Source organism: Fistularia commersonii, chromosome 10 (assembly GCF_037954325.1).
Source record: "Fistularia commersonii isolate RoL2024-O1a breed Wild chromosome 10, RoL_Fcom_v1.0, whole genome shotgun sequence".
NCBI classification, from domain to species: Eukaryota; Metazoa; Chordata; class Actinopteri; order Syngnathiformes; family Fistulariidae; genus Fistularia; species Fistularia commersonii.
Window position 1 is genome coordinate 7,936,830 of NC_141293.1, and position 20,763 is coordinate 7,957,592.

Sequence of the window (20,763 nt, forward strand, 5' to 3'; positions counted from 1 at the left end):
TTTTTTATTTTTTTTTGGAAGGGGGGCCATAGTTAGACGTAACATAGTTATTTTTTAACATCCATGATCCAGCAAATCCTCTGCTCGTTAACTTAGCACAATGAATCAATGTCACATAGGACTATGAAAAGAGCTGATGAGATGATTGATGTGCTAAGCTAACTAGCACAAGGCTAAGGCTTCCCCTATGCGGCACAGAGAAAAGGGGCCTATGGCCTCGCCTCCCAGGAAGGGAAGGAAAATATCCAAAATTAGGAGTGTCAACTTGACCCTTTGATTATTTTTTAAGGCAACACATCATTACTTCTGGATGCTAAGCTCAGCCACAGCTCGGTTTGGCAAAAGGCTGAAATGTGCCTGACAGGGTTATAAGCAGGGGCTCCGGAAATTAGAAATACTGGCGACCCCCGAAACATACCACATTCAGCGAAGCATTTAGATTTTGATATATCTTACTACAGCTTGAGGTTGTTTTATTTCTTTTCTTTGTAAATAGTTGATTTAATGTACTTGCTTCTGCAATCAAGGGGCTAACAATGCAGGGATAAACACTATTTACAGTTTATGTATACCACTAATTCTGCACTCAGGGTCATGGGGCAGCTGGAGTCTATCCCATGTGTCATTGGGGTACATCCTGGGTCGAGCACGGGGCCAAATATGGAAATGACAAGTATTCACCCCTTCATTCACACATCATGTAGACAGACAATGGCTCACTCTCATTCACATGGAGACATAAAAATTCCTCCTCATTCACACATCATACAGACATACAACCATTCACCCACCCCCGTGCTGGAAAACCAACTGGAATCACTGCGTCGCCATGGCTACCTGCTGATGTGCAGTGAATGTCAACATGACGCAAATGTATGCTGTTTAATTTTGAAGTGTGGTGTTCCTGGTCATGGACTCCTGTGCAGTGACAACCGCCCCTGTTGCTATGGAGACTGTGAACTATCATTTCCGGCATATAGATCTGTACCTGATTTGATGACTTGTGTATGATTAAAAAGAAGTCAGTCTGAGCCACTGTGTGTCCCACTCTTGAAAGAGCCACACACACACACACGTGATTTCATTCGTGGGGGGGACCATCATCCCTTCTTGGTCAGCGTTTAATCCCTCCATTTTGGATCACAAAGATGGGGATGAAACTGGACAAACATCTCCAATTTTAATATTTTATTGCAATTCATTCCTTTTCTTTTTAACGGTCCAACTGAAAATGAATAGTATAAAAAACTGACGTCAACAAACAGATACACAAGATCAGAAACTTACAGATGGGGGAGTGGGGGGGATCACACCGAACCTAAAAGCAAACTCTTGTCGCTGGATTTCTGTCTCTGTGGTAAAGACGTGTCCGTCGGGCCGCCGTTTCGGGGAACATTATTTACCCGCAGCACCTGTCTTCACGTCTCCAGCAGAGGGTGGCCGCGGTTAAAAACCGAAAACAGAAACGTACAGCTAGCTTTTCCTGATGCCGGACAACTGGCCAGAAATGAGACGAAAACAACAGCTGAGGGAAAGGGGGAAGTGTGCGCACCATGCTTGTGGTGTGGGGTTTGTGTGTGTGTGTATGTTTCTACATTATGAATGTTAAAACAGGAGTCCAAGTTCCTACTGGAAGCCGCGTGTTAAGCCGCGCTCTGAGCCTACGAGTCCTCTTCGCCGTTGACGCTGTCGCCATCGTCGTCGTCGCCCTCCACATGTTCGCCCTCCTCCTCTTCTTCCTCCTCCTCATCCTCATCCTCACCCCTCTCTTGGCTCTTCACCTAGTGAACAAGACAGGTGTGAAGATTGTGGCCACACGCCGTCCTTCACGGATGATTTTCCGCCATTTGTGAGATGAATCTGTTTAATCTCAGAATAATTGTTTATAAACACCTGAGCTGCAGATTAAAAACTGTATTAAACCAAGAGCTACACACCTGAGCAGCCAATAATTGCAGTCTACTGCTTTGGTCTTTTAACGCTAGCGCTAACAAACGAACATGTTTCAATGGTCTTTTAACGTTCATCCCGTGCATGCATGCTGTCAGCATAGCGACATCACACAAATATGCATGTTGCGACTCATAGTAACTTTAGGACGTGGTTATGGAAGATTAGGAAACACTAATTTTAAAGCAATTATCGGGTGGGGGGGGCAGGATGTGAGCTTCACAAGACAGGAAGCGCGGAACTTTTAAAAAGGTTGGACCAAATGAAGTAGGTATGGGAGGTTGCACTCTCACCTCCTCCTCCTCCAGCAGGTCTCCCTCCTCTTCCTCCTCCTCGTCCTCTTCATCGGAGTCATTCATCTCCTGGCTGTCCCTGTCCCTCTTCAGACCCTCGTCCTTCTTGCTGCCCGAGTGCGGGGGGGACGTCACCTCGCCAGGCTCGGTTTTACCACTCTTCGATTCTGCCACGACACAAAGTCACATGATCAAGTCTTGTTATCCTGCCCTGACAGCAGAGCAGTGTTTGGTGTGAACTCCAAGGAACTCAATACACACCGTTCACTGTTTAAACACATTTAAGTAAATAAGATCAGTCCCCAAAAGCCGTTTTCGCACTGTAAGAAGTTTTTGAAGTGCAAAGAACTTGTTCAGGACAGAGGCCTTTTCTCTGTGCATTGGGGCAGCAGAGGAACCAGTGACCGTGATACTCAGCGCCACAAACGAGTTGAGCCTCTACTCCAGGTCAGTGTTTTGGTTTGTGGTTCCATAGGACCTCAGACACTTAGTGGTTGGTGGACCTCATAACCCACGCCCATTACCAGATACTTCTTGTAAACTGCAGAGTGGCTTTTTTAAAAACTACCATGGTCACTGGTCACGTGTTTTCTAGGGACAAAATGGGCGGAGGCGGTGAGATATGGAGCTACAAAGAGGTCCAAGCCCTTCTTGCCTGCTACGCCTCAGAAGGATTTCCAGGGCTCACAGATAAACATAGTTATGTCACAGCGAACGGGGTTCTTCAAAGAGCAAGGAGAAGATAGAAACACTCAAACCCATCTGTTGGTCCCTGGTTATTATTCCATGAACACATCATGGCGTCTTCCTCTTCTGTGTTTTGTTTTTGAGTGTGAAGCTTAAGGTGCACATCACACCGTTCCCTACTGCCTGTGGGAATGCAGAAATAAAGAATTTCCCCTGCAGGAGGCTACTTTCTGGAGCAGAACTCAAGCTGGACAGTTCTTAGAACCTCTGCTGGTGTAGACTCATCTTAAAGTCTTCCTGCTAACTCCATTTGAAGGTAACCCACCTGACTTCTTGCTGTGGTCCTTCTCCATGCGCTCCAGGCTCTCCAACAGGTCATCCACTTTGCTCTTGATCTGAGTCAACTCCCGCTTGATGGTCTGCAGCTCATCCACTTTCACTGCAGGGACATAAAGAAAAACAAATGATTTTGGACGTGCCGTGTTTCTGCAGGCAAATAATTTTAAACCAACCGTGCTGCACTGACTTGTTCTGGACGAGTAGGTCTTCTGACTGCTCTTAGAGGAGGAGAAGCTGCTGCTCTTTGTTCGCCGGCTGCTCCCACCACCGCTGAGGCTGACCCTCGGGCGCTTGGATGGGATTACTGCCCGAGACAAGGGCGGCGGCGGCGCGGGGACACGGGACGGGTACGAGTACATTCTGGGGAAGGGAAACAGACATAAAAATGATGCTTCTCCCGAGAATTCATGCGCGTCAGGACAGACCAAACGTGTCACTCACCTGTCGTAGTAATCTCTCTGAAAGTCATAGTCGAGCTCAAAGGACGAGCTGCGGCCAAGAGAGGAGACAGGTGATTAATTTCTAGCAGCTTTTTTTCTTTGTACTTTTTATTCACATTGTCACGTGTACGGCGTCGTTACCTGTACATGTCTCCGGCTGAGCGCTTGGTTGTTTTTGACCGGTGCGGTTTGGGTTCTCCAGCCAGGTTGATGTCTGAGCAGGAAGAGGACACCGCTGATCAGTGAGAAAGGGTGGGGGGGGGGGCAACGTCACAGACCATCGGATCTATTCCTTCTTTTGACAACAATGTGCGGAAAACAACACCCGCGAAAACATCCCAAATGCTTCAATCACATGGATTTGTGTGACAGTAATACATTGACTACTGAGCTTAAGTGGCTTTGGTGACCGAGCTCATGACTCAATTTGGTTGTATGTCAAATTCAATTTCTCTATTGAGATTAACTGAAACGCTGTTATCTGTTCCAGGCCCTTGGTTTTGTTGCGCGTTTTAAATAAGAAAAATGTGCTTTATATATAACAAATCATGTCTTCGAAATAATAATACACAATAAAAGAGCTGGTGAAGGAAGTTGGGGGAGTTGTTCCATTTGATGCTCTATCACTTAACTTACTGGCTACACATTTAATACTACATTGTGTTACTAAATGTACCTTGCACACTTTGCTACACTTTATGTCTACACTCTGTTAAAAAGAGGAGTGGCATTCACTCTATCGCTAAATAATCAAACCGTCGTCAGCTTTGAATGACTCTTCTGATGCCTTGTCTGTTGACATTCCCGCCATCTGCTGCACTGAATTCCAGTAAAAGTCTCCTGCCTTCTCACAGATGATACTCTCTGTCACCGTATATCACCAATATCTACTTTGCAGATGAGTCTACAAAACACACCTTGCGTGTTTTTTTCCCCATCATTTTTTTTTTTGAGCTAGCAAGTGGCGGGCGAAGTGTCCCACTGTCTTAACAGGTCAGGGTCAAAGACTCTTTCCGCTCCAATCTGACCTTGAATCTCAGAAATCTACTAAGTTGATGCACTCGCAAAGCAAGCGTCCACTGTATTTGGAAAAAGGCCCTGCTCTGTGCATCCTTGAAGGTTCGGAGAAGCCATGCTTCCTTGTCACTGTTTGCCCCCCCAATGAACGGCAAGTGTAGGTTATACCAACATCCCACAGGTCATGCCGATGGACAAAACCGCTGTTTGCATTTGCAAAAACGCAAACAGAGCCGTTCCGCATTTTCAACAGCTGATTGGTGTGTTTGTTTGCAGTTCTCAGGTGAAACTGAACTCCGAGTACATCAGTGTTTGGAAGGGGCAGCCCAGTCGGGGCATTTACAGCGCAAACAGGAACGGAGATCAGGATCTATTTTCTGTTGGGTAAAGCAGAGACCGAGCAGAGCAAGTGGTGAGGTCCCCTTAGGTATATAAAACCCACAGGAATAAACTTACCAAGAACTTGTCCGACAATCATCCGCCCATCCTCGCCGGCGACGGCAGCCCGGGCGTTCCTCTCGTTGGCGTACTGAACAAAGGCGTAGCCCTTGTGGACCGAGCAGCCGAATATCTTCCCGTATTTGGAAAAGATGGCCTCGACGTCGGCCTTGGTGACCAGGAGGGTGTTGAGGTTGCCGATGAAGACACGCGAGTTGAGCGAGCGGGGGTCGGTCTTGTTGGTGATGTTGCTGCTGGCCATGAGGCTGGAGGTGGTGGGCGAGCGACTGTCGGGGGGAGACACACAGACAAGACAAAGACCGACGTCAAGGATGCTCTGACAGAGTGACGGGACGAGTCTTGCAGAGGTCCTACTGAAACAGAAACAAAAATTAAGATGTGGAAAGGAGGCATCCTTCAGGGGGAATCTTCGGAGGCAATAAAAACAAACATGCTAATGACAAACCAACATCGAGCGGCATGTCGGTGAGGTCCACCACAGATAAATCAGATGCAAGTTGATTCGCTCAGCCTCATTCCGCCTCCCTCTCCCTCAGGACATTTGAAAAGCAAAACCCGGGTCGGTCATTTTCCTTCCTCCGTTTTGGCCAACGCAACTCTGCTGCGGTGTCAAGAACGGATTGATATGTAAAGAAAACGATCAGTAAAAAGCATGCTGTTGTGATCTCTCATGCTCTCAGATTCGAACGTTTTAGTCCTTGCGGAGAGGCGAAGTGCGTCAACAGGTGAATTAGTCGCACCGTTCGCATCTGAGGACACAAATCCAAAAACAAAGCCTCTTATATTTTAGCTTGCTGTACTTTACAATTGCGACGTGATGTAAACAGGGGATGGGGTTGATGGAAAATAAATGGGGCGTGCAAATGCCGTAAATTCAAATAAGAAGGCTGTGTTGTTTCTGAACCAACCCCCAGCTCAGTTTGGATACCCTCGAGTCAGGCAGAGCGAATCTGTGCGGAGAGGCCTGAAAACAATTTGGCCTTCGAGAGACGCGTCCTGATTCCCAACAGGCTCCGGAGGTAGAAGAGAGAAACAAATAAGGTCTGCCCCTCCAATAGTTTTAACTCGTCATCATGCAAACCCACTCGGAGGCGGGTTAAGACATCCTGCAGGTGGGGTGCAAAGACAAAAAAAGGGCACTTTACCGCTGCAAACTAGCATTGCAACAAAGACATGGCCCATTTAAGGAGAGAACGGGCCATTTCTCAGCTAACAGCTCATTCCACTCAGCAGCTACTAGAATTATCTACGCAATAACAGGAAAAGCACACTTCTGCACCTACAACCAGATGATTCCTGGATCCCAGTTTGCCATTGACAAGAAAGGAGGCCTGTTTGAGGTAAACTGTTAGCTTAGAAGAGGGGAGGGGATGCTCAAAGCCCAGGGCCTTGGGTGAATCTGAAGATACACATGAAAACTGCAGTGGCATCAACAATAACCCCCCCCTCCCCGGCTGATAGACGGGTGGGGGTTTGGGGGGGCTGGAACAGTCGTCACTCACTCCATAGTGTCTGTGCGCAGGGCTGTCGTCTGTCTGATGTTTGACACTGTGGGCTGGGTTCAGTTTGGGCTGGTGTCTTGACCTTCACCTTCGCCCCTTCACGATTTATACTGAGGTGACAGAAAACACACCTCAGTCAAGCTGAGCAAGGGTTATCTTGTAGCACGTCTTACCTTTCTGCAGTCAGCGGCGAGGCTAGACACATTCAAGCACTAACTGTTCAAGCGCAGGGAAATTAACCCCACGCCTAGTTCAATACTAGGTTTGAAAATCTGTGAGGAAGGTTTTGTTAACAGTTGCGGAGCTACTCCCGCCACCAGGACGGCAATGAAAAGCCCTTCTGTCTGTTGAGACAGTGGATGCAGTGAACGAGGCCCACATACGCTTGTGACGCTCTCATAGCATTATTTAGAATTTCATTCAGCAATCTTCTTTTTCGGGAGAACACAAACAAATTAAAGAAACTGATGAGATCATCTTCGGCATGCAGGGTGGGCTGGTGGGGGACTGTGAATCATGGGGAGGCAGCTGTTTGCAGCAAAAGCTCCATGTTGTGTCAAGTGTAATGAATTCGGATGGTTGGTTTTATTTTTTTGCCATTTCCCTCTATAAATGTATTTATGGTGTTATTACGGAGGGGGGAAGAGCTACATCATGGAGGTGGAAGAAGACATCGCATTGTAGCAATGTAAAATAAAGGACAGGGTTATTACATATTAAGTGAACGTGACTGGGTGCTATATATGATATTCACAGGAATTCGATATGGTGTAATTTAGACAATTCTGCTCAATAGCTGGTTGAATAACTCAATACAATCTTATGGGGTTACGTTTGCATGTGTAGCCTCGTTTTTTTTTTTTTTAAATCAAGGACTTCTATATTTAGTGAAAACTAGATGGAGCTAAAGGAAAGTACAGGTGATTTAGAAATGAAGGTGTAGAAAGGAGGGGGTGGGTGACTGGATTAGGATATAAACCACCATCATACTTGTTCATATGAATAAGTCTTTAATCAAAACGTGTGTAGTGCGTGTGTAACATTAGGCGACAAAAGTGAGGCCACGGGCAGTCCGAAGAAGTCAAAACAGGAAAAAGGTAGGGTTAAAAACCAACTCCGTGAAAGCTGTAGAAAATCGACACCATGGTAGTTTTGGGAGAAAAAATAAAAATGTAAGAGGCAATCCACCACACAAACACACACACACACCCTCCCCTTTTATTCCTGGCAGCGCCATCGCCAGGCTTCGATCTGAAACACGGGCCCCTGCGCTAGCCTGGAGGAGGGGGGCACAAAGCCGGCTAGCACGGCTAATGTTAAGTCAACCCTAGATGGAAAAGCGTAAAAATATTGAAAAAAAATTAAACAGCAACCAGGCCAGTTCTTGCGTCTGAGAAATCCAAAACGTCGATAACAACACATGGATCGGCACAGAACCCAAGCTTAAAGTGCATTAGTGGCTAAAGCTAATATAGCGGATGAATTGGTTGAAAGGCGAGCCACCAAAAAAAACAGGTCCCATTAAAAGAAAACGTCTCCATAGACAAACTTTCCAGAGAAAAATGAGCTATACAAACTTGGGAAAAAATGAAGGAAAACCCAGCTAAAGTGCATCCAAAGCGCCGTGTTTCTACAATCTACAACCAGCATTCGTGTTTTGTTCGAGGGGGGGAAAGAGCGTCGTCCAAATAAGCTAATCTAGCTAGCTCGCAAGCTAGCCAGCACATTGCGTTCTGCCCACTCTCAAAATACAAAAAAGAAAAAGAAAAAAAAAACAGCATCGTTGAAAAAAATCCAAAAAGAAAAGGAAAAATTGTAAAAAAAATAGCTGGAAACAAAATACTCACCACGACTCTTACGAGCAAAATGCCTTGCGTGCAGTAAAATAGTAACTTAGGTCGTCCTTTAAAAGCGCGAGTGCTTGGCTACCTGAGCAGCGAGCTAGCTCCCTTCTTTAGGCTAGTGGCCGCCGAGCTAACATAACTGGCGATGGCGCAGCAGAGAGAGAGGGGAGCGCTTGTTTTCCCTGACGGTATCGTCCGGGTGAGCGGGACCCCATACGACAGGCCGCCCCGAAGACCCAGCGGTATGACCGGGTGTTTAACCATTCTCACATGTTGTTTAAAAATCTATATCGTCTCACACAACGCAATTTATATTACACACGAGAAATAGCAATATAACATTTATTAGGATATTATTTAGATTTTTCGATCGTATATTCTTTTTTTTGACCCTCAGCAGTTTCTTTCTGATGTCTGAAAATTCTTGCAAATCTTACAGCAGTTTCTTGTTTTTTGTTTTTTTTAAATTTACTTTGCTATTTACTTCGTTATTAATTACTGTAATTCATTGTTATTTTAGCATTTAAGCTGTCACATCAATTTACGCTATGATAGAACGTCACTCGTTATGGCGGGGGGGGGGGGGGGGTTCTTGCACTTTTCAGTTTGAGAAAAGGCAGATTGGGGTTGATTTCATTCTTTTTGGAATTTTAAATACCATATAAAATATTACCCTAGTGAGTAGTTCAAGTTTGGTAAAACTATGTCATCTTTCAAATATGTTTTTAATTTTACAAAGCATTTCAAAATCATACTTTTAGGTCCTTCACAGTGTCTCTCGGTCGAAAGCATTATGAAAGCTGACGGGTGCAGTACCAAAGTCAGCGGCAGAGGGGAGCCATTTCTATCAAAATACACTTAAATTGCAGGTATGATTGCGAAACAAATCCTCGTTTCAGTAATTAATGTAATTTTAAATTAATAAAAACAGTGAACATATACATAAACAAATGGTGTAAAAAATGCAATCACGGATTCATCGAAGATGCCAATGTTACACAAGAGTCTCCAAGGACAAATTGTGCTATTTCTAAATTTGATATCTCTTTTCAATTTGATTGATGGCCTGCAGCCGCCTGGGTCGCGTCAATACAGAATGAAAACATTTAGCCGGCGATGGTGCAATGGCTCCAGCAGTGCTTCGTCAGCGTGGAATTAAACAAAAATGAAATAGAGGGTTGTTGGCGTTTATGTTATTGTGACATGGTGGAACCCCTGCAGGGAGACGTGCATCTGATCTCACAGGAGGTGGGTTTTTGTTGGAAGGTCATGTTGTAAAATGGGAGTGTGTGTGTTTGTGTGTGCTTCTCGCACACAAACACACACACTAGCAATCTGAACTTGTGGATGGCACGAACAAGCCTCTGCATTCCTTGGACTTCAGAACTTCACGTCCTCACACTTTAACTGTAATCTCTTCTGTTGTTTTTGGTGACTTGGATCCAAAAACGCGCCAAGTCTTTACTAATAACCGGTGTTTCGTGTTTACACTGACTATAAGTTTCTCGGCACAGTGGTTAGCGCCTTGCCGGCTCACAGCAAGAAGGTTCCTGGTTGGACAGCGTCTGTGTAGGGTTCCTCAGGGTTCTCCGTGTTCATCCTTCAGTCCAAAAACATGTAGTGAATGTCGATATGTCAAGGGAGTGAATGGTTGCACGTTTGTATAAAACGTGTGATAGAGAGGGTGAATGGCTATGTGCCTCTAGGTAACATGTGAATGAATGAATGAATGAAGGTCTCTATATGAGCTGTGAATGAGTGAGCAAACGGTTGCATATCCCTAGATAAATGATAAATGAATGAGTGAATGGTTGGATGTTTATATATGATGTGAATGAGAGGATGAATGATAGTGTGTCTCTGTAAAATATATGAATGAGAGGGTGAACTATTGTATATATCTATATTATGTGTGAATGAATGAGTGAATGGTTGTATGTCTCTGTATGAGGTTTGAATGAGAGGGTAAATGGTTTTGTGTGTGTACATATGAAATCTGAATGAGAGGGCGAACTGTTATGTGTCTGTATGAATTATGAATGAATGAATGAGTGATACAGGGCCCACTGGCGACCAGATTGTAATTGCAGTCACCATTTTGTCCACCTGGGGGCGTTAATACCTCACCGTCCTTAAAGCGGTAGAAATACGCGCCCAATGAGCACATGATGGACATAAACAAGGTTAGCATGTTGGCTATACATTTATGCTAATTAGAACAGAATGTGAATGTATCATAACCAAATCCTCTGAGTAAATTAACAGCCTTTCAATCCTCGTATTCAGAAAACCCTCCGCGTTCTGTTTGTCTCCTCGTTTTTGGAACGTCAACGTTTTTCTGGATTCTGGCTTCCATCATCCTGACGTGAAGACGGCTGGATGACACGGCCCAGGCAAGGCTGTCAATCAAACCCCTTCACTGGTCAAGTGCGTATTAACCCGTCAGCCTGTTCTCCCTCGCTGTTTCCTCCTCTGTTTGCAGAAGAAAAAATTGCAATGGGATACGTTGAACGCGTCCGCGAAGAGGAGGAGAACCCGGGAACGCTTTTCTTCGGTTTTATTGGCTGACCCACTGGGTTCAGATGGTGATAAGCAAACAAAACAACTCACAAGGTGTTTTTTCCACCCCACCCCTCAAAAACAAAAACGCATATTGCCTCACTTTTGTGTTGATGACGGAGATCACCAAAATCCCCCGGAGTTTGCTAAATTGCATTGGGATCTCGGTGACCGTGAAGGCCACACCGCATGGCTTGCACCACTTTCACACTCAGTGACAGCCTGTGGTTGTTAATATCTGCCCAACCGGTTTCGTCACTTCAGAGAGCGGAGATTTTCTGTTCTTGATGCAGAACTTCGCAGGAAACCATATGATTCCAATCTTCTTATTAATGACACACGTTGACATAGTTTTTAGTTATAAATTCAGTAAACATGTTCTGACTTGGTCGTTTGAATTGTGAAAACACTACGATATCGATCTGCGAGGATGACGCAAGAAGGTCTCCGGCTGGATTCCCACACCAGGTCTTCCTGTGTCTGCATGGGCTACCTCAGGGTTCTGCAGGTTCCTCACACAGTCAGTTCATTGAACTGTCAAAGGTGTGAATGACAGGATGAGTAAATGGGTTAATATTTCTATGTATGAATAAGTGATTGCTCATTTGTCTTTTAGGAGGTGTGAATGGTTGCACATCTCTACATGCAAATGAGTTAGAGGTTGTATGTCTATATGACATGCGAATGAGAGTGTGAATGGTTCCATGTCTCTATGTGAGTGATTCTGCTTCATATGCTGTTGCATATGAATATATATATGACTGAGTAAACGGATTGACATCTTTACATATGAATGAGTGAATCGTTGTATGTCTATTTGACATGTAAATGAGAGGGTGAATTATTGTATGTTGCTTTATATATAAACACGTAAATGATTTTATATCCCTATTTATGAATAACTGAATGATTGCATGTATCTATATATGAATGACAGAATGTTTCATGTCTTTATGAGGTGGAAATGAGAGGGTGAATGGTTGTATGTCTCCATATGTGGCCTTGTGACTGGTCCAGGGTGAACTTACAGACAGCCTGCAGGATAAACGGTATAGATAATGAATGAATGAATGAATAAATGAATGAATGAATGAAGGTGTCTCATACGTCTGAATGGACTTACTTGCAGGAGTTGCATTAGGGCTAAGGATAGGTGGGGTTTGGCTGTCATGGCGGCGAAGCCTTTTGTAAAAGATTATCTAAGAATTTTTACACTTGGACGCAGCAGTTCCTATCAATCATCTTGGCAAGGGTCATCTGGTCAGCGAAGTCACCATGAAGATCAACAACTGGAGTTGAGGACGACTCAGATCACCTGCAGAAGTTTAGTATTACTTCTGACACAAGTGGATATAAACTCGGACCAAGAGAGCAGACGTGTAAAATCAGAAAGAAGGATGGCGGCGTTCCACCGATGTTCTCCGCCGGAACATAGCAGAACCATTGTTGCCATTGAGTAATAACACTTGTGTTTTTCCTACCGCGAGTTGCGGGGTGCTTTCTGACCACGTTCCAGCCATCGAACAACGGAAAGTCAAGGAGACGGAGAGCAGCGCTTTCCTGTGTCTGGTTAGGAGATGAAAGGGCTGCTCTCCTCCTGGAGAATATGTTCTTTGTGAGTTGTTTTCCCTCCATATGGTTCTGTTCTGGTTTCATCCCAGAGGGCTTGTTTACAGCTCTCTGCATCGTCTGGGGCATCAGCCTCCTCTGCTGATGGACCTCCTCTGCTGGTAGACTTCCTCCCTGCGCCTCATGCTCATCTTTGATTCTTGTCGTGATTGAAATCCATTTAGAGGCTGTCCGCGGGTGCATTTGTGTTTTTTTCATTCATTCATTCATTCATTCATTCATTCATTCATTCATTCATTCATTCATTCATCCATCTGCCACTTATCCTGCACTCAGGTTCGAGGGAGTTGCTGGAGGCTATCCTAGCTGTCACTGAGGCGAGAGGTGGGGTTCACCCCGCCAAATAGTGAGATATACAACCATTCACCCTTTCATTCACATGTCATACAACCATTCACTCATTCATCTGTGGAGGTTCTCAGTGGCCACTGGATTCAAGTCCAATGGCGACTGAGACAAGACAAGAAGATTTAGACAAGCATTCACTTATTCATTCACATGTCATAAAGACATGCAACATTCACTCATTCATTCACACTTAATATAGACTTAGAAGCATTCATTCATCCATTCACAAGTCATATCAAGACATACAAGCATTCAGTGATTCATTCACATGACATATTAAGAGACAAAAGTTCACCCTTTCATTCATATGTCATACAAGCGTTTGCTCATTCATTCACGTCATATGTAGACATACGACCATTCATCCTCTGATTTACACATAATGAAAGTATTCTCACATTCATTAACATATATAAAAACTCAACCATTCACCCTCTCATTCACATGTCATATAACCATTCACTCTCATTCACACACCATATAGAGACACGCATGCATTCCCTTATTTATTCACCCTCTCATTCCCAGAAGTGGCACCTTATGTTGTCCGATGAGGCGTCACACATTGAACTCTGTTATTAAACGACAGCTGATCTTATTAGTTTCTAACGAATTCCCTGACAACGTTTTTCTGATTTATCTTTAAAGCGGGTGCTCATGAGCAACGACCTCTGCCGGCACCCCGAGCTGCTCTGCCCGCCGCCACCGGCCGCCAGCCGCGGCCAGAGGCCGATCTATCATTAATTTGTCTCGTGCTATAAGTTACACTGCGCTCGCCGAGTCGACAGCTCCGGAGCTCTTGGTGGGGAGCACTCCAAAACCAGAAACCAGAAGACAGTCGGCGTTCGGTCGGTACCCAGACCCACAAACACACATAGTACCAAATTATAGGGATTCCAGTGGAAATAAAAATACCATTAAGTGTAAGAGAACCCATGTGAACTCACAATTGGGTATTTAAGGCACTGTCAGCTCTTATATAGAAATATCAGATGTGGGAATGTGTTTCTTCTTCCTCGGCTGGATATCTGAGAGTTTGTCGTTCGCGCCGTAATGATTGTGCCGTTTATTATTTGGGTTTTCGGTGCGTGCGCGCATATGCGCCTGTGTGTGTGTGTGTGTGTGTGTGTGTCTCACCAAGAAGTGTATCTTGTCTTTCTGTCCAAAGTGCAGCAATCACTGGGATATGGACGCGTGAATGTGCAAAATAATTGTAATAAATGCAAATGAGGGCATTTAAACATGCATGCATACATATATATAATGTGTATTTTCATTTTATATTTTTAAAAATAAATATTGGAAAAATATTTTATAACCGTTTTAAATTTTATTTACTTATTTATTTATTTATCCATTCATTTAGTAATTTATTTAGTCATTTAGTTATTTATTTATTATCGCCACGGCTCTTTGTTGACCTATAACCCCTTGCAGATGTGGGTTGCAATGACGTCATCCGAATCGTTCTTTTTTGGGGAGTAAGGGGGTAATAAAATGTAATTAAATTAAGATAAAATAAAATAATTTAAGATAAATTAAAATAGAATAAAATAAAATAAATTAAAGTAAAAAAATAAATAATAAAAATAATATAAATACCAGTGAAATCAACCGGTTGCGGACCAATCCGGTACGCCCCCCAGCCAAGCCTCTCTCTACGAATGTGATTGGCTGGCAGGATCAACTCGCTCTCTACCTTCTTTCTTTCTTTCTTTCTTTCTTTCTTTCTTTCTTTCTTTCTTTCTTTCTTTCTTTCTTTAAATTTTCCTTCTTCGTTTTGACTTCCGGTCAGCGGCCAATCGCCTCGCAGCCGGGCAATCGGTGAACGCGCGCGCCGCCGGTTGAGAGCGCGCGACGGCGGCGGAGGCGCACGAGAAGGAGGAGAGAAGAGAAGGAGAAGGAGAGGAAGAGAGAGAGAGAGACCCTGACGACGCGCCGGTAAGTTTGCCGCCGCCGCCGGTCACGGGACGTTTCCGCACCGCGTCCCGGCTTTCTGAGGATGTGACCCATCTTTTCTTTTCTTTTCTTTTCTTTTCTTTTCTTTTCTTTGCTTTTCTTTTCTTTTCTTTTCTTTTTTACTCTTTTCTTTTCTTTTCTTTTCTTTTCTTTTTCTTTTCTTTTTTATTCTCTTCTTTTCTTTATTATCCTTTTTTAGAAAGTCCATCCATCTCTGGGCTTGCACGAACTCTTAAGCCCAGATACATAGATGGATGGATGAATGGATGGATGGATGGATAGATAGATAGATAGATAGATAGATAGATAGATAGATAGATAGATAGATAGATAGATAGATAGAATCCTGTCCTCCATCTCCACTGCTGTTTCAGGAGTTGCTCAATATCTCTAGATTGTGCAACGTGGGCTGGAGGAGAGAGGTGGCGGTGAACTTTGACCTCCTCTCTCCTTCTTCTCTTCCTCCTCCAGGATAGTCCTCCAGGGGAATCTTCTTCTTCTATTTCTTCTTCTTTTTCTTCGTCTCTCCTCGTCATGATTTCACGCCGCTGGAATGAAGAGTGTGTGTGTGTGTGTGTATGTGTGTGGAGGATCTTCGTGGACGGCAAGGAGGAAACGATGATGTAAACATAGGCTGGCGTGTATTTACAACAGGAAGTGGAATCGGCTAGTGCGGATTGGACGAGCGCATCCTCTGGGCTTCGCGCGTCCGTTTCCCCGAAGCAAATATTTATGGCGGCAAACTAACAGCCAGGCTTTGGCTCATCGTTAGGCAGACGGCCTGGTCCTCCTGGGAGACCCCTATGTGCTCCAGCAGAGAGGGTGGTCATGTTAGCTGAATAAAAACAACATATATGGGTTTTTATAATTGCTTGTGTAGCTTTATGCAAATGACAGGGTAAATGGTTACTTTTTTATATGATGAGTAAATGAGAGGGTGAGTGGTTGCATGTCAATATATGATGCTTGAATGACAGGGTGAATGTTATGTTTCTATATGACTTGTGAATATGAGAGTGAATGTTATATGTCAATATATGGCGCATGAAAGACAGGGTGAATGATTATATTTATGTATGATGTGCAAATGACAGAGTGAATGGTTGTCTATGTGATGCATGAATGGCAATGTGAATGTATTTTTCAATATGATGGGTGAATGAGAGGGTGAATCCTGTATGTTAATATATGACATGTGAATGACAGAGTGAATGGTTATTTCATATGATGAGTGAATTAGAGGGTATATTTATGTATGATAAATACATAGGTAATTTTTTTTTCTTTTTGATCTGTGAATGACCGAATGAATGTTGTATGTCTATATGAGGGGATGAATGCCTTTGGGTTTACATGATGTGCAAATGACAATGACAGGGTGAATGCTCTTTATGCCCTTTGAATGACAGGGTGAATGTAAATATCCATATATGAAGTGTGCATGAGAGGGTTGTACGGCACTATGTGTGGTTCCCCGATTGGTCCAGGGTGAACCCGCTTCTTGCCCAGTCACAGCAACCAAGCACCGCATCCAAGCAACCCTGAGCCCAGGATAAGGGTTGTAGTTACTGAATGAATGAATGAGGGAATGAATGAATGCTGCAGTTTCAGCTGAAGACTGATTTCAACAGCATGTTGTTGCAAAGATGGATGGTGGATCCCCCCCATCTTATGTTGACATCTTATCTAATGGTCCGGGTCCAGACCCCTCACCTCCTTTTGGGCTTTAGTGTCTCGCAGATTTTTCTTAGCTTCACTGCCTTCTCTACCGCTTTGGGTTCCCACCTGTTTCATCCATTCATTTTTGACAATATTCCCTTTTTACGTCCCTCATCGCACTAATTCATGTGGTGCTACTTTCATGCTCTGATTTATGTTTGCGGAATATTTCTCCAATTTTTGTGTTATCTACACATAAACCATACTTTTCCTGTTTTTTTTTTTTAACTTGAAAAGGATACACTCCCCAAATATTCTTTAATTAATTAATGATAATTAATAATAATCATAAACATTCAACTCACTCATGTGGGACATTTATCCCAATTTTTGCTGTTAACCTGCTGCATGGTTTTGGAATGTGTTAGGAAACTGGAGAACCCAGAGGAAACCCACATGCATTATTATTATTATTATTATTATTATTATTATTATTTTAACAACAGTATTTTTATTATCATTATAGATATTGTCATTCTTATATGATAATTTTTTTTTTCCTCTTATTATTCGTATGACTATTATTATCATTTTTGTTGTTGTTGCTGTTGGTATCTACAGACGGTTTGAATATTTCATCTTTGATATATAATGTCTATGCTTTCCTCCTCTAATGCACCCACCTTCAAACCCAGCTGGAGTGGTGGTGGAAGGTTGGCTCTTGGCTTCCCCCATGGCAGAAGAGCTGTCTCTGAACCTCCTCGCATTGTTTTTCTTTGGTGTATTCCTAGCAGCTACATAATACAGAGCCAAAGCCGGTGTCAGTGCTTGAGAGGAATCACCCCAGACCTTTTTCATTTTTAGCTCGCAGCTTCGTTGTACGAGTAGAGCACGCATGTCTTCGTCCTCCGCAGGCGGTAGCAATCAGCGTTATCTGATAATCTGGCATAGAACTGCGTCGGTGGCTCTTTGCTACATGGGGTACAGCTTCTTGGCCAATTGGCTCCAGGGTCCGGCCCGCGATGTATTCGCTGGCGTTGCGGATGCGGCGTGTGTTAGCGCACGGCCTCTTTAACTCCACATTACATCCACCCAGATGAGTTAACATATTGAATTAGGGGTTCAAAGTAGGGGGGGGGATTCAGTTCATATGGGTTACATTAGTGTTGGGCAAGACGCTAATTTTCTTTCACTTGTATAAATATTTGTTGCTATGTCTTTTGGCAAAACACCCCGCGGTCCGAATTTGTCACATCATGGCGCCGCTTTTGGCCCCTGTCGGAAGGATTGGTCCGCGGCGGCCCCACGGCCTCTTGCATACCTTTCACGGATGTTAGCGGGTGATCGCACTACAAACAGAATTCATTCGGGTTCTGGTTTTGGAAATATTATTCCTGGCCGGAGGGGCCTCTCTCTCTCTCTCTTGCAACACCGGAGGGTGACACAGCAAGGTAACCCGACCCGCTGCGAGGATCGGGGGTAACTGTTTCAACATTGTCCCGGCCGTAACTGCAGACGAATGTCTTTTAAATCATGTTTACGCCGAAAATATTTCTGCTTAGCACACAGTCCAGTGGGGTCGCTAATGCCTGGGCTAATGCGCGGATGGAAGGCTAGCCTCCACGTGACTGCAGCAGATGCCAAATACAAAAACGTGTATGTTTGTGTGCAAGTGTTTGTGCATCTGATTTTTATTTCTTACTCAGCTGCAGAGCCTCTTTTCCGTCAGATGTCCAACAGAGGAACTTTGTGAAATTCTCAGAACCTTTTCAGGAACAAGGCTGTTTCTTGACCTCAGCTCCCAAAACCATCTTAGCTCGTACTCTGTGGTAGGGTCTTTTTAGGAACTCATCTGATGTAGGTGTTAAGTGATTGGTGGAACTCAAAAGCCACAGACATTACCAGTTACTCCTTGCGAAGCCGTTTGCCGCTTTTAAAAAACGATTATGTCCACCGCTCAGATGTTTTCTTCGGGGGAAAAAAAATGCTGGCCTTCTACGCCATAGAGGCTTGCAGAGGAATGTCAACATTTTGGACCAGAATAAGTTTGGAGTTAGCTTACGGCTAATGAGGTACCTCACACGGTGAAGTAGTGCAAAAAAAACTTTTAAGCCACCTGATAGTCCATGGTTATTATTCCATGAGCTTTGTGGCAGCTTCCACTTCCATGTCTCTACCATAGTCCCTGACTGCGCATGGGACTGCACAACTAAAAAGGTTCCTCTGGGGGAGGCTACTTCTCGGAATCAAATTCGATCTTGACTATTTTTAGAATTTTTCGAAAGCTCCTACAGTTGGTTAGCGGATAAACTGTCCGATGTTTTGCAAATCACTGACGTAAGCATGTCATGCAAACATCTGAAACCAGTTTCGTCAAGTCAAATGAACAACTGGCGGCTAGTGTGCAACATGGATCCAGATGCAGCATTTTTTTTTACACCGGATTAGCCGTTCTATAAGTTGTATTTTGATGTCTGATATCCCGGGATATAAAAACTCAACTAGGCTAGAAGCAATATCAGCACATCCAATATTTTTTTACTCCAGCTGGTCATAAAGAGATCCAAAGTTACCCTTGAAATGGATCTCTGTTTTTTCTTGTCATCTCCAAGGAAAGATTCTGATTGAAAATGCATGTTTGTCCTAAACGTGCACGCTCACAGGGTAAAGTAAGGATAGGATGTAAGGAGCATAAGCGATGACACACCAATTATATCAGGCTTTCCAGCAGCTGACATCTGTGCTCTTGTGGCCGTGCTTACTTTTGATATCTCCTTCTATTGCTAGCAGCGAGCGGGGCGGCAGGATAATTTAACTTACATAAGTCGCATGATGTGATCACGTCGCAAAAGATCCCCGATCTTGCCGTCTGCAAACCTAAAACCTGAAGTCGCTCCAAAGTGGGGCAACTGCCAGCATTGGTCACCACCCATCCTGGCGGCGCCACACTTATATGCTGTTGCTGTTGCAGCTTGTGTCAGCAGCTCCCGCTGGTTCTCTCTATGGTTGCTGCTGAATGGAAGTGGATAAAGGACTAGATGTCCAAACCCCAGAGTGCAAGCGCAGCCATACCATGAAGCAACAGAGGGCACTGGGAACCACAGGCGGATGGGTTTACCAACCCCCCCATTGCCCATCATCCGCACAACTATTAACTTCCAGTCATTTTCCATTGCCCTCTGCCATTTGGCCGTCAATAAGCCTGAGAAGTTGGTAGTCGGCTCTAATGAGAAGGAGGTGAGAGGAGATGGGGTGTGGACCTGCCAAGGGTTTCATTTGTCAGCAAGCACGACGAGCGCCAGCATGAGTGTCTCATTCGTTGGTTTGGAGTTGCGTTCCTGTCCAGCCATACTTGAAATTCACTTTTCTTTCACTGTGTGATTGTCCGTGTTTAGCAGAGTTGAAGATGTAGGGCTTCTCTTATGGAGTGACGTGGATGGATAGGATCAGGGACGAGGCCAGAGGGTCTTACGTTCAGTATGTAGACCATTTCGTTTCAGCGATGGAGAATGTTGGCGCTCTTCAAGAAGGTACCTGCGGCGTTGCCTATCTGTCGGAAAGCCATGGCGGCCGAGGAAGACCGTCTGTTCAGTAGGATAAGGAGATTTGCAAAATCTGGTCAAACAGGTCTCTCCTGCAAGGGGAAGTGACCGGTGCCACCATCTGGATGATGGAGATAGTGAGCCAAAATGGTAGATGTTCCTTAATCTCCATCCAATGCAGTAAACGATGCTGCGAATGTTACCTGCTGTTTGTGGGATCTCTTGTCTAGGTTGTAACTGTATGGAGTCTCCATGTTCTCCTCGCTTGGGTTCCCCTTATCTGGAGTCTCCATGTTCCCCTCTCTGGGTTCTCTTTCTGTAGCGTCTCCATGGTCTCCTTGTTTGGGTTCTCCTCTGTGTGGCGTCTTCATTTTCTTCTGAAGATGAGATCTCCAGCATATCCTTCATACTCCCATGGTCCAAAAGCAGTCAGCAGGTTCATTGAAGACTAAATTGTCCATGGGTATGGACATGCCCCGGGGTCAGCTGCGATTGGCCTCCAGCCGTCTGCGTGAAGGATAGAAGCAATAGATGGA

General features: G+C 44.4%; 2 protein-coding genes across 7 annotated transcripts in view; one reads left to right on the forward strand and one right to left on the reverse strand.

Moving 5' to 3' along the window:
- Positions 1–1,173: 1,173 nt before the first annotated feature.
- On the reverse strand, positions 1,174–8,685 carry LOC147230247 (heterogeneous nuclear ribonucleoprotein C-like). 5 transcript variants are annotated; one of them, XM_086153519.1, is made up of 9 exons: positions 8,535–8,685; positions 6,688–6,797; positions 5,183–5,451; positions 3,851–3,923; positions 3,711–3,758; positions 3,457–3,629; positions 3,256–3,369; positions 2,244–2,410; positions 1,174–1,781 (listed from the first exon to the last, which is right to left on the reverse strand). In XM_086153519.1, exons 2-9 carry the CDS (start codon positions 6,690–6,692, stop codon positions 1,662–1,664), a joined length of 969 nt encoding a protein of 322 aa, XP_086009645.1. In that variant the 5' UTR covers positions 6,693–6,797; positions 8,535–8,685; the 3' UTR covers positions 1,174–1,661. The 5 variants fall into 5 exon arrangements, with proteins under 5 accessions (XP_086009645.1, XP_086009643.1, XP_086009642.1 ...); XM_086153517.1 differs by having other exon boundaries at positions 3,851–3,944; XM_086153516.1 differs by having other exon boundaries at positions 3,256–3,629.
- A 6,204-nt stretch (positions 8,686–14,889) lies between these two features.
- The window catches only part of LOC147230248 (uncharacterized), a 60,294-nt gene continuing 54,420 nt past the window's right edge, over positions 14,890–20,763 (forward strand). For both annotated transcript variants that reach the window (XM_086153523.1, XM_086153524.1), the window contains exon 1: positions 14,890–15,008. The gene's annotated coding sequence lies outside the window, so the exon portion shown is untranslated. The remainder of the gene's footprint in view (positions 15,009–20,763) is intronic.

Bases quoted from the DNA above. Each gene is read 5' to 3' on its own strand.
- LOC147230247 (XM_086153516.1), bottom strand. The intron at 3,759-3,850 runs GTAACGACGCCG...TCTTGGCCGCAG, and splicing joins TCAGCCGGAGACATGTACAG to CTCGTCCTTTGAGCTCGACT. The intron at 3,630-3,710 runs GTGAGTGACACG...TCCCTTCCCCAG, and splicing joins CAGAGAGATTACTACGACAG to AATGTACTCGTACCCGTCCC.